At 46.6% G+C, this 14,220-nt stretch overlaps 1 protein-coding gene across 1 annotated transcript in view; it reads right to left on the bottom strand.

The window, feature by feature from the left end:
• hps4 (HPS4 biogenesis of lysosomal organelles complex 3 subunit 2) overlaps positions 1–14,220 on the bottom strand; it is a 45,422-nt gene that overhangs the window by 5,636 nt on the left and 25,566 nt on the right. Inside the window, exons 8-11 of the mRNA XM_086012031.1 lie at positions 12,616–12,634; positions 6,775–6,874; positions 5,262–6,174; positions 1,566–1,695 (exon numbers count right to left, since the gene is read on the bottom strand). Coding sequence (XP_085868157.1) covers positions 1,566–1,695; positions 5,262–6,174; positions 6,775–6,874; positions 12,616–12,634 — 1,162 coding nt within the window. The remainder of the gene's footprint in view (positions 1–1,565; positions 1,696–5,261; positions 6,175–6,774; positions 6,875–12,615; positions 12,635–14,220) is intronic.

Below are 14,220 nucleotides of genomic sequence, written 5' to 3'. Positions count from 1 at the left end.
CTCACTCAACATCACCACAAAAAAAAAACAGATTATCCGGTCATTATCACATTGCTGTTTGTGGGAGCTTGCTGTGCGCAAATTGGCTGCCGTGTTTCCGACAATACAGCAGTGACTACACTTCAAAAGGTACTTCATTGGCTGTAAACCGCTTTGGGACGTCCGGTGGTCATGAAAGATGCTATATAAATGCAAGTCTTTTTTCTTTCTTTAACTTTACTTTACCTAATTCAGTTGAATTTACTCTAACTGGCTTGCGTGGTTCGATGCCTGCAGTTGATACACGCACTCTCCACCAGTGGTGGCAGTGCCCTCAGTATAATAATCCTGCAATCTGGATCCTCTCCCTAAACAACCTGCACCTTGCAACATCTCTCCCCACCTTCAACAGCTTCCTCAAAACCTACCACTCTGATCACGCTTTGGTCAGTTCCCCATAGCTTCTCATTCCCATTCAGTGTCCGATCTATCCCTTTATGGAGCACCTTCGGATGGTGTAGAAGCGCTGTTCTGCCTAAAGTAAAGAGACTGCCTGGATCGGAGACCACTGAGGACATCTGCTGGTCCCTTTCCAGACAGCATTTTCTTCACCAGTCTTTACTGACTTTTGCAAGTTCAATGAAAAGTGATTTTTGTTATATGCAATCTGTAAAGTCCCCGATACTGAGGGATGTTAGTCCATTTGATTGATTAATCATAAGAACAGAATGTTTCTGACATGAACAACCATCTCTCAGATAACTGCAGAATGGTTATGTCCTGATTGAAAAGATCTCAGTCACATGTAACAAATTAACTATGCAGCAGGAAGGGCTATAATTGGTTTCAGTGCCTCGGATAACATTGGCTCCCGGTTCAGCAATGCCTCGATTTTAAAATTCTCATCCTGGTTTTCAAATCCCTCCATGGCCTCGCCCCTCCCTATCTCTGTAATCTCCTCCAGCCCTACAACCCTCCGAGATCTCTGCAGTCCTCCAGTTCTGGCCTCTTGAGCTTCCCCGATTTCAATCGCTCCACCATTGGCGGCCGTGCCTTCAGCTGCCTGGGCCCAAAGCTCTGGAATTCTCTCCCTAAACCTCCCCGCCTCCCTTTCCTCCTTTAAGACACTCTTTAAAACCTACCTCTTTGACCAAGCTTTTGGTCACCTGTCCTAATATCTCCTTATGTGGCTCGGTGTCAAATTTTGTTTGATAATCGCACCCGTGAAGCACCTTGGGACGTTTTACTACGGTAAAGGCGCTATATAAATGCAAGTTGTTATTGGACTAAGGAGAAAAAAAATTCCGCCTTGGTCCTTATTCCTGATCACAGTCCAGTGACCCCTGCTATAAAGTGGATGTGTGTAGAATACAGGGCGAGAACAGGAATGGGCTCATTTGTGATGACCTTCCTACCCACCCCAAACAGTCAAATCACGGGCCAACACTCACTCTCGAGGCTGACACAAGAGGAACGGCCGCTTGCGCGAGATCTTTGAGGGTAGTCGGCACATGTTGAACTATATTGCAGCATAAGTCAGCACCTTCAGAAGAGGGGAGGAGACACACACACACACAAATACTGACCTGTGAGTACGTGCTGAATGCTGTCATAATGTGCAAAGTTATAGCCGAGTATGTTAAAGAAACTCCTGCTGTGTAAAGTCTCACTCAGGTGGACTTCTAAGCCGTTTAAAGATGCCAGGGAACTGTGGTACTGTGGAGGAGAGAGAAATGGTTAGGTAATGCGGAGGGATAATTGCCAAGTGCTGTGTGACTGCAGTGAACACGGGGTCAGATGCATCCCACGTCCAAAGTTCTGCTAAATTTATTCAACATTTTGAAGTATCATAATGGCCCAGAAATTCGGGTCTCCACGGGTGAGTATGCACGGGGTACTCACCCGTAAGCCCAATGGAAGTGCTGGTTTCCTGCATGCACTGCGCATGCGCAGGAAACCGGCACTTCCGTTCCCCTGAACGAAGGAGTTCAGAGGTCGAACGCGTGCGCAGGAGAGGCTGCGCGTGCGCATCGAACTTCCGTTTTTTTTGCAGGTTTTCCCGGGAGGGTAAGTCTCCAGAAGTTACACATTTAAAAAGCAGTCGCAAGACCTGCTTTTTACAAGGCAAGTGGTGAATTAATTAAAATTAAAACATTTTTCCACATGTTTATTATTTTTAAATACTTTAAAGCAAGGTAAGTTTATTTTTAGCCCTGTTAGAAAATAACATTATTTTTTTCAAAAATTTAAATTATTGTTTAAAATAGTTATTTCATGTAATCTATAGTTTATTTAAAAAGTGTGATTTAAAAAAAATGTATTTGAAGATTTAGTGATGTTTTGGGGTTTATAGTATTTATAAGTTTGACAGGTCAAACTTATGAATGGAGCATTCCCTGCTACCATTGGCTCTCCATGGCCCACGTGATCCCAGGGGACGCTTCGAACTAACTGCGCCCCTGGGATACGCAAGCACTGCGCGCCGGCAGTTGGAGCAGGCCCAGGATCGGAATCCCACGCGGGCCCACAGCTCAACGGCCGGCGCGCTAGGTAAGTGCAGGTCGGGGGCTTGCACCCGCGGGAAGCCTCCGACCCGAATTTCTGGACCATTGGTTTATTTTTTTAGTGCACATTTTCATACTAAATGGGTTAAGAAGTCCCTTAGCAGAGAGCACAGATGTGACGTAACTGGTCGAAGGATTAGAGGGGAGTTGAGGAGAACTCCTTTCACCCAGTGGGGGTTGAGGCAGAAACCCGCATCGCATTTAAAAAGTACTTGGGCATGCACTTGAGCTGGGAAGTGGGATTAGGCTGGAGAGCTCTTTTCGGCCGGCACAGACACGATGGGCCGAATGGGCTCCTTCTGTGCCATAAATTTCTATGATTCTATGATTAAAATAATGCGGATCGGAATTTAATATAAACGTGTTAACCACTGTGCTGAAAATAGTGCAGATAGGGAATTAAATTCCTACAGGTTTGTACACATTAGATACCAATCAGCATGTTGTGTGTATCTTACAGAGCAGTAAACACATTAGTGGGGTGATTAAGCAGCGCCTCGATTTCAAAATTCTCATCCTTGTTTTCAATTCCCTCCATGGCCTCGCCCCTCCCTATCTCTGTAATCTCCTTCTGCCCCACAACCCCTCCCCCCCACCCAGAGATATCTGCGCTCCTCTAATTCTGCCCTCGAGCATTCCTGATTATAATCGCTCAACCTTTGGCGGCCGTGCCTTCTGTTACCTGGGCCCTAAGCTCTGGAATTCCCTCCCTAAACCTCTCCGCCTCACTACCTCTCTTTCCTCCTTTAAGACGCTCCTTAAAACCTACCTCTTTGACCAAGCTTTTGGTCACCTGCCCTAATTTCTCCTTATGTGGCTTGGTGTCAAATTTTTTGCCTTATAACACTCCACTTAAAGGCGCTATATAAATACAAGTTGTTGTTGTCGTTGTTGACTGGCAGGCATCAACCAGAAGGTTGAAATGTACCCAAGCCAGGTTATACAAAGCTGATGTTTGTAGTGTGAAATGTCCTTTTTCTTAATGTTATATGTTGGTGGGTAGAACAGTGATCACTAATTAATAGCTTCCTGTGTTGGAATGCCAGGATAATGCCTCAGCCATGTGAAAAATACAGCCCAATGGCGCAGTGAGCCAAGACAGCGCCGAATGTGGTACCAAGTCATACAGCAAGTTCCAGGTTCAATCTTACGTCTCTGGCGAGTTATTGGATCTCAGTCAGGATGCCAATACGGGCACCACAATTGACCTCCATGCTCTTAGGCTAGATGGGAAAGGAGTAAAATCAGTCAAGTTTCCTCATCACAATCAAACCATTCCTACTGAAAAAAGGGCATTTGGTGAGGAGATAACAAGGTCTATGTGCTGCTCTCTAGGGTCACGAAAACCACTGCCTTGGCTCATATATGAAGAATGGACACTTGGGCAAAACACCAGAGGAATCGTGCCTGTGGAATCGTACTCGAGTACAAGTCAGTGCGTTCAGGAGAAAGCAGGGGGAAGCCGGAACGAGAAGAAATGCAGTGATAATGTTGGCCCCATTAAGGAAGTTAAAAGCACGAGGCTGTTTTTTGGCAGTACTCACTCCAAGGAATTATCCAGGGATAATCTGTTGAATAAAATTAGTTACAGGATTTTACAGGAAGGCGTTACCTCCTTATCTCGTCTATATCTAATGTACATGCAGCAACATCATTCACAGACTAATACAGAAGCAAAATACTGCAAATCTGAAATAAAAACAGAGAATGCTGGAAATACTCAGCAGGTCAGGCAGCATCCGTGGAGAGAGAAACAGAGTCAACGGGCTGGATTTTCATTGAGGAGTCGGGTAGGAGGCGGGACTACAACTTTCGGGGTTGTAGTCCTGCCTCCATCGAGTTGTGGCCAATCCATGCGATTTTCACTTGATTGACCTTGTTGAGCCCGCCCAGCGGGTTCAGCAGGCCAATTAAGGGCCACCCAGCAACAGGTGACGTCACAGATTGATATTTCATCTGTCAAGAGCTTTTGACAGATGAAATATCAGCGTTTCACAGCTGTTTGAAGCTGTCAAACACTGACAATCTGTATTCTAAGTTAATTCCTTCCTCTCAGGATGATTTAGAGATCTCCCTGGAACAGAAAGCTGAATGCTGCAATTTTTGACAGCTCGCAGCCATTCTGCTTTCTGTGCTAGTGAAATGAGGGACTCCCGAGACCTGAAGGAAGGAAGGCTGTAAAGGTAAGTAAAACTTATTTAAACACTTTACACACACCAAACACACTTACCTTTGCACTCATGCACCCATCACTCACCTGAACACCGGACATCTCGACCCCTCCAAGCCCTTCATCCCGACAGTCCGCCTCCTCTAACTTGGCGTGGTTTGGAGCCGTCGGGAATCCCACACTTCAACATTAAAAATAGGGATTAGGCTAAAAACTGCCCGTTAACTACCTGTTAACAGGCAGTTAATTGGCCCTAATCCCCTTCCTGCCTCGGGGAGGCGGGTCCCAGTGCGGGGCGGGTACCTGCCTCCTTTGAAACTGACATGGAGGCGGGTTGGGGGCGGGATGGGTTCGTGACCCCCGATTTTGAGATTTTAACCCCCTACACGCCTCCAATCCCGCCTCCACGGCCCAATGAAAATCCTGCCCAACGTTTCAGGTCGATGATGCTGCCTGACCTGCTGAGTATTTCCAGCATTTTCTGTTTTTATTTCATTCACAGACTTGCCTCATTGTTTAACATCAGACATAGGTTAAAAGTCACTTACAACATCTTCAATAGCGCTGCGATTAGCTCTAAATCCATCTTCAGCCAGAAGAGACATTACCAACCCTTTCACTGTATGAACATATAGATTCAGTTTCACCAGATTCCCATGGTCTTTGGGTTCATCCAGGCTTCCATACTCTGGCGCCGCAGTCGGCTTGCTGTCTGCACCCTCTTCTCTGTACTCTGCAGGCAGTGAAGAGGAAGGCGAGTCTCTACCCGAGGCACCATGGGACACCGGAGTATTACCATGCAGCGAATTCCTATGTTGTTGTGAGGGCAATGTTTGGTCATCAAAAAAACGGGTTAAAGGAGACTTGACACTGGCTTCTTTCTGGTCATAACCAGCATCACTTTCAGATTCAGAAACAAGATGAGTTTTCAGAGAATCAGAGGTAGTGTACCTACTCGTCGAATTTAAAATTGGATCACTGAGGCTGTCAGAATGTCCTTCCACTCTTTCAATGTTCTGATCATTTCCATCTTCTGTCAATTCCATGTAGAGATCACTAACCTCCTTGGAAACTGCGGCAGACTGCCCCTCGTCAAACTGTAGTGAAGGGGAAGAGTTTCTAGGTGGGGAAGAGTTTTTAGGAGTGGAAGACAATGGGATTTTGTTCTGTGGATGAGAGTCTGCACTCCCTGCAGACTTGTAGTCAACCTCCATTAGATGAGATTGTGTGGAGTGTTCTTCTTGGTAATTCTGGGCAAGATCCATGGAGTCTGCTGGTCTATTACTGTCTTTGGAATTTGGATATGGGGTCCCAAACTCAGTGTAGTTTTCACACTCTGCCTCAGAGTGCCTGTACTCACCATTCATCTTCTCAGGATCTGGACTGGCTGATAGTGTTCTGGAGAGTGGCGGTTTCTGAGTCGTCTTCTCAACCAAATCTGGCTTTGGAGATTCGGGTAACCTACAAAATGATGAAAAAAATGATGCAAAGTCAACTTTGTTCCAAATTTTATTTTACTTTTAAATCTCAGCATTAGTTTCACAGTGAGTTGACTGCTTTTCAACAATTTCAAAAGTTAAGCAACACAAGAATTTTCTCCCCATCTCTGTTAACCCTTCATTGGAATATGGTTCCTTGGGTGCCCTTCACCCTCTAGCAATGGCCATTATTCATGTGTGGGCACAGACAACATTGACAGCTATTCTATCACAGAGGTCATTAACAAGTCCATTAATAATGTCCTCATCTAACATCCATACACACTTCCCTCATGGGTCTCCACAGTTGATCTGTTTCCTTGTACGGGGAGGGTCATTAAAAGAGGAAGCAGCTGGTGATTATAATCCAGTGACTGTGGGTGTGTGGATGTCAATAAGGAGAGTATCAGAGTTGGCTGTGATGTCCACTCTCTGGTCAAAAAGCCTAGTGACACTCATCATCTGGGCTCCCTTATCAAGAAGAATGGTCCCTTGGGCAGGGTACTAGAGTGAACTGTACTTCAGTGAACGGTACTCTAGCACGAGTCAGCACCTCTCCCGCCTCCTGAAAAGCCTGTCTTACCCATGCATCCATTCAACTGGGAACTGGCGCAGAGCTGCAGACTCTTCTTCAGTTACAAATATAGTCAAAATCGTTACATCCCGAGGTAATGGGGCATCATCTGCAAATAAAAGTAGAGACAGCAGTGTATTATATTCAGTGGAACATTACTCAGTGTCATATGACAACCCTCAAGCAGTTAATTTTAAGAATAACTGCACCAGAAAGGCTCAGTCACATGGAAGCATACTGATGTCTGGTCTTTAATCAGGATGTGCTCATCAGACTTAAGCCGCTTTAAGGTTGTAGCTTGGTGCAGTTTGATACCGAAACCAGCGCCCTGCTTTGCTGCCCCTTTTCTTAAATTTGAGGTCTGGCACTAGTTCCCTGCAGGGTAACTGGATCCATGGAGGAGGTAGTTACGATGGTCATGAAATGTGAAATCTGTGTAAAATGGATTCCCACTGGTACCAGAACAAGGTAGATTAGGCAAGTTATACTGGGGAATAGCAGTGGTCAGAGGTGCTACATTGATATAAAATCACCTTTAAACTAAATCTGTTTTTATCAATAAGTCTGCGGAGGAATGTTTCAGTGCCTTTAAAGCCAGACATTGAAGCTTAAATTCCAGGGGCTATACCTCCAACTGAAACTGGAAATATTGTGTTGCTTTACTCTTCACCATGGAGCGAGCCTTTAGTTTAGTGATAGCATTCCTGCCCGAGTCAGAAGGTGCAGGGTTCAAACCCCGCTCCAGACAATCCCAGCGAGTGGAGACCGGAGCTCCGGCTCGGAATTCTGGGTTGACATCCAGCGGGATACTCGCATCCGGTGAGTGTGGGCTGTGGGAGCCCATAAAGCTGTCCCATCGTATACGACTAGCCACCGTATCGGCTGGTATAATGATGGTGACGGCCTGTCAGACTGTTAATCAGCCTGTGAATCCTTCCTCTCCAAGGGAAGAGTGTGAAGATACGGAAACAACAAACCTACATCATGGGTTGAACAGGCGACGCAAGAAACATTGGAACAAATCAATTCAAAAGCAGAGCGAAGGGAGAAGGGAACAGCTTGAAGACAAATTTGCAGAGTACAAATGAGAGAAGCCATCTGGCTCAACTAGTCAACCATCACCACCCTCCTCCGCCTGGCTGAACTTGTTCTCACATTGAACAACTTCTCCTCTGACTCCACTCATTTCCTCCAAATCAAAGGTGTTGCTATGGGTACCCGCATGGGTCCTAGCTATGCCTGCCTTTTCGTGGGATATGTGGAACACTCTTTGTTCCAGTCCTACTCAGGTCCCCTCCCTCACCTCTTTTTCCGATACATTGATGACTGTATCGGTGCCGTTTCCTGCTCTCGCCCCGAACTAGACAATTTCATTCACTTTGCCTCCAATTTCCACCCTTCCCTCACCTTCACATGGTCCATCTCTAACTCTTCCCTTCCCTTCCTCGACTTCTCCGTCTCCATCTCTGGGGATAGGTTATTGACCAACATTCACTACAAGCTCACTGACTCCCACAGCTACCTGGACTACACTTCCTCCCACCCTGCCTCCTGTAAGGACTCTATTCCATTCTCCCAGTTTCTCCGTCTCCGCCGCATCTGCTCTGACGATGCCACCTTCCACACCAGTGCTTCCGACATGTCTTCCTTATTCCGCAACCGAGGATCCTCCTCTACCGTGGCTGACATGGCCCTCGACCGTGTCCGTTCTATCTCCCGCACTTCTGCCCTCACCCCTGCCCCTCCCTCCCAGAACCACGATAGGGTTTCCCTTGTTCTCACCTTTCACCCCACCAGCCTCCACATTCAACGGATCATCCTCCGCCATTTCTGCCACCTCCAAAGTGATCCCACCACCAAACGCATCTTCCCCTCCCCTCCCCTTTCAGCATTCCGTAGGGATCACTCCCTCCGAGACACCCTAGTCCACTCCTCTATCACCCCCAGCACCCCTTCCCCTTCGCCTGGCACCTTCCCATGCAAGCGCAGGAGATGTAACACCTGCCCTTATACCTCCCCTCTTCCCACTGTCCAGGGCCCCAAACACCCCTTCCAGGTGAAACAGTGATTTACTTGTACTTCTTGCAATCTAGTATACTGTATTCGCTGCTCACGATGTGGTCTCCTCTACATTGGGGAGACCAAACGCAGATTGGGTGACCGCTTTGCGGAACACCTCCGTTCAGTCTGTAAGGGGGACCCTGAGCTTCCAGTTGCCTGTCATTTTAATTCACCGCCCCATTGCCACTCGGACCTCACCGTCCTCGGTGCATTGTTCCACGGAAGCTCACCGTAAACTCAAGGAACAGCACCTCATCTTCCGATTAGGCACGTTACAGCCTTCCGGACTCAATATCGAGTTCAACAATTTCAGATCATAACCTCGGCCCTTATTACATTTTTACTTATATTTTTTATCCACGCCTGTTTTGGCCTTTCCGCCCCCCACTTTTTTTTTTCTCTCTCCCACATGGCAGCCGTCTCCCATTCTGCCAGCGCATTTCACACCTAATCTAGAGCCGTCTTTTGTCTCCACTAGTCCGATCACCATAATGTCTCTTCTCTTTTGTTCTCTCCCAGCCTGGCCTCTTAATCTATTTCATTTCCTGTGCTTCTTTAGTCTTGACAAAGGGTTTTCACCCAAAACGTTGACTATTTTCTCTCCACGATGTTGCCTGGCCTGCTGAGTTTTTCCAGCATTTTCTGTTGTTATTTTGGCTCAACTAGTTCATTGTTCCAGATTAACTGGTCATTCATTCAAGGTTTATGTAACCTAGACGCAGGCAAATTGGCTGCAGTTCAACTGAGCATTTTTAGTTCATTTTCATTTTCAACTACATTTGCATCCTTTGATAATTCTCTTGCTATTATAGTACCAAAAGACTTTCTTATTATCGCATTTGGCCTCTACAACTGTGCTCAATTCTAGTTCCCTTTTCAGCTCTCTCACTGCCCCCTTGACATTTTTTGGAGGTTCCTGAATTTTTCTCTGTGGCTTTCCTCACTTGCCTCCCTACAGTCTTTGTAGAACTTGTTTTTTTTTTATTTCACTTCACACTGTCTTGTGAACATGGGGGCAGATTTATTTAGTCTGCACTTCCTAGTCCTTCATATGCATTTATTCTGCAAGAATATATTCAGAGTTCCAAACTCTCAGGTAGAAGTAAAAGATCCCATGGCACTATTACATAGAAGAGCAGGGGAGTTATCACCAGTGTTCTGGCCATTTATCTCTCAATCAACATAACAAAAACAGATTATCTGCTTATTATCACATTGCTGTTTGTGGGAGCTTGCTGTGCACAAATTGGCTGCTGCGTTTCCTACATTACAACAGTGACTCCACTTCAAAAAGTACTTCATTGGCTGTAATGTGCTTTGGGACATCCTGAAAGGCTATATAAATGCAAGTCATTCTTTCATTTTAAATATTTGAATAAAGAATCTGTTCTTTGTCACAACTTAACTAAAAGAAAAAGAAGTAGAAAAAAGGAAAGAGGCTTGTATAGCCTATATATTGCAATTTTCACAACCTCAGGACATCGCAAAGCACTTCACAGCTAATGAAGTATTTTTGAAATGTAGTCACTGTTATAATGTAGGGAAACACAACAGCCAATGTGCGCACAGCAGGGTCCCAATAATTTCCAACCCATGCTTCCCCTTCCGATACCCGTTGCTCCCTCCAGGCATCCACCAGGATTATTGGACAATCTTCACCAAAGACGGCTTTGGAGAAGAGGCCAATGCCATTCTACATCAGTCCACAAGAGGGACGTTTCTGCTGGCCAGGGCTGACTCTTGTAAAGGTGAAGTTGGTCCCCATTCAGTGGCCAAACTTTAGAACTAACCAAATCTAAATTTGTTGATGCTGGTGGTTGGCTTAGCCTTCAGCTGCAAATGCCATTACAATTGCAGAGCAGACAGACTTAATGACAGTACTTTATTTTAATTTGAAGTACACATACACTAAGCTTGATTGATTTATGACCTTGTTTGGTATTTTTGCTGCTTTAGAATCATCCCACAGAGAGAGTGTGATAATAGATTTAAAATATACTGTTCATTATCGCTCCCTCAATAGCTTAGGCTACGACAGTGAGTAATTGAGCCACAACAACTGGGAAGGTCCTAGGTTTGATTCCTGGTCCTTGCTGAATTCGCTGATTTTAGCCAGTGGCACTTAAATGGACTTTTGGGTTCGGGAAGGGAGGAAAAAAAAAGTCAGCCTGGGTTCAGTCCCAATTGCTACAGGAAGTGCACACGTGTGGAATCAGAATCGGCTATTGAAAATTGGCTAGGATATTCCATGCTGGAAGTGTGTGGGCACAGGACAAGGAGAAAATCAACTTCCACCCGATATTCACTATCGAAGTTCACAAAAGAAGAATGGATACTTGGGCGATATACCAGAGTCAATGGCTTCAGGACAGGAGCATGGGTGGCAAAAAAATCTTTACACTATGGCCTAGAAATTGAGTTTGCGCTGCGCCAGGGCTTTAGCGCCGGAAGTTAGCGCCGGCGCTAAAGCCCTTTGCGCGCGCCAAAAATTCAGTAGCGCCGCGCCCAAACGGCTGCCGGCGCTACTGAAGGGTTTTAGCGCCTGAAAACTGGCGCAACGCGCCGCATTGCGGCGCTATTCCGGCGCTGCGGCGCCCGCTGCGGTGCGGCAGGCTCGGGAAGTGCAGGCCTCCTCCTTCCGTTAAGGAGGAACTGCCTGCACCCGGCCGCGGCCCGTGCAAATCTCATCAAAAATGAGCCCGGCACCTCGGACAAGTGCCGGGCTTGCATCTGTTCCGGGGGGGGGGGGGGGGGGGGAGAAGTCCGGGGAGGGAGCTGCGGGCAGGCGGCCGGCGGGAAAGCGGCCGGCCGCCGCGCCTCCTTAAAGCGCCGGCGCAGACTCCGGCAACACTCGTTTGCTGGAGTCTTAGTTGCGGCTGCCACTGGCGAGGCGGCCGCAACTGAATTTCGGCTTGGGGCCGGGTTACCACGGCAACCGGGACGCTGCGCACACCGATGACGTCATCGGTGCCGGCGCAGCGCTACCGGTCTACCGCCGCGGAAGGGCACCAGGCAATTTAGGAACCGGCGCCAATTGCAGCGCTAGGCCCTCTAGCGCCGCAAAATCGGTGCTAAGGGCACTGAATTTCTAGGCCTATATGTTTTAAAAGTTTTATGCAGCCGCTGGCCAAAGTGCCAATTTGTGCAGAATTATGGGATGCTTGTGCTGTGCCCTATACCCTCTATGATTGGGTTGAGGCTCCCTATCCAGCTAGGATTCCTACAGCTAGTGAAAGGGGAGGTGTTAAACCCATCAGTCTGGGCGGGATCTGACTTCAGGTTCCAGAGATGAAAGGGCAGTATATTAACTCACGGAGTCATCCAGTTCTCCTCCCCACCCCACCCCACCCCAGCCCGCCTCGCCTCAAAGGAACATGTGGTCTGGCTCGAGTGAAGACTGAGGAAGTGTTCTAGAGAACTGCAAGTACATTGGTGATAAGGAGATACAGGATAAAATGGCAGCTTTGTGATGGAATCAAAAAGCAGATCTGAGAAGTAACGTACAAGTGTGGTGAATGCGGAAAGGAGTTGTTTCTGCAACTGGTTATTTTTAAACCCAGTAGAAATTATGGCAACATTAAGCAACCCACGGTATAAATGATCCACCACTGGTTGGTTAGCCTTCCGACACTCACTTTCTAAGCTCACACGTAAAGAATAAACCCTTGGCTGAGGTATTGGAAGGCAGGCAACTCCTGTAAACCTGTGTCCCACAAGATAGCACATTTAGGAGGAAAGAAAACTGGGGAGAGTGGGAAAGAACAGGGAAAGAAATAAAACAAATCTTACCTGTCCTCCCAGTCAGATTCTGAAAGAAAAGGCAGTGAAGTGACTCAATTAAACCTCGTTATCAGCGTACAAACATTCTACATCACACTACCAGAGACAGCTCATATACTGGTGAATGCATACAGGGTATCCAGACAAACAAAAAGGGAAAATATGAAACAATATTAAATAATATTTCGCTAGACTGCAATATTCGGCAGTAAAAAAAGTCTGAATATACCAGATATGCATTTCACATACAGCAGTCACCGTGCTGACATCAACACCAACTTTACATTATTGAGAAACCCAAGTGAATGGGCCAAGGCCCAAAGTGCAGGACACCACCACAGTTAACAAGGAGAGAAAGAGAGAAATCTGGAAAAAAGCGATTAACAGAAGCCAAGCTTGTGTATTAAAAGTCAATAGATATTAAGAGGGATGCAAGATCGACAGAGGTATGGGCTTCTACAGGTTTAAGGTCTTGGGAAAGAATTAATGAGAGTAGGAGACCATGTGATACCGATTAGTCTTCATTTCAACACAGTGGGAGTGCAGGGCAAACGAATAGTGTGTAGGGCCGCATATTTGGAGCTTAGAAGAAGACACAAGTTCAGAAGAGCATTCATCATGGTATAATCCTTAAAATAGAGAGATAGGAAAGAGAGGAGGGAGCGAGAGAGAGGGAGAGAAGAAAGAGAGAGGAGGGAGAGAGAGCAAGGAAAGAGATAGGAGGGAGAGAGAAAAAGAGAGAGAGAGAGAGGAGAGCGAGCAAGGAGGGGTAGAGTGAGAGGATGGAGAGAGCAAGAGGAGGGACTAGAGAAGAGAAGAGAGATAATTGATTGAAGATTAGAGAGGATATTGAGTACAAATTGCAAGGTTTTTCCTGTGTCCTGTCCATGGCTCTGGGAACTTCCCCAAATATGGGAGTAGTACTGAAGCCTTGGACAGACTCGAGCTTTATTAAGGGTTAAGAATTATTGAGGTGGAAAGAAGTGTTTGATACAAGAAAAGGAAACAAAGCTTCTTGGAGGCAGCTTAAGCTAAGAGATGGTGAAGTTCAATTTAAGGCTAGAGGAGATAGTGAAGCCAAGAATAAGTGAAGATGTATAAATATGCAATATACTTCAGTTATATTGCAAATACTAGCACAGTATCAACGCTTCAAAATCCACATAAGTGAGGAATAGCCAGTGCTGGTATTGAGGGCTACTGGGAAGACAGAGAATGTCCTCAAGAAGTGTGCTGCTGTCATACTTCTAAGGACTACATCTAATCCACACTAGTACATTGAAGCACGTCGTCTTTGTGGTACTGAGTGAAAATACCCCGTGGTGCAGGAGAAACAATGTGGGAATGATACAGGAGACCACTAATTACAGGTTCTGTTTAGGTCACTAAAGCAAGACACTGATAAGGACACTTCGCCTCACTTCTGTCAGCCGCAGCTCAGTGGGTAGCACCCTCGCCTCCGAGTCAGAAGGTTGCTGGTTCAAGTCCCACTCCAGAGACTTGAGCACACAAATCCAGGCTGACACTCCCAGTGCAGTGCTGAGGGAGTGCTGCACTGTCGGAGGTGCCATCTTTCAAATGAGACGTTGAACCGAGGCCCCGTCTGCCCGCTCA

Source organism: Somniosus microcephalus, chromosome 19 (genome assembly GCF_052327205.1).
Source record: "Somniosus microcephalus isolate GS21.2 chromosome 19, FLI_Smic_1.0, whole genome shotgun sequence".
Lineage (NCBI taxonomy): Eukaryota > Metazoa > Chordata > Chondrichthyes > Squaliformes > Somniosidae > Somniosus > Somniosus microcephalus.
This window is presented reverse-complemented; position numbering and strand designations above follow the sequence as displayed.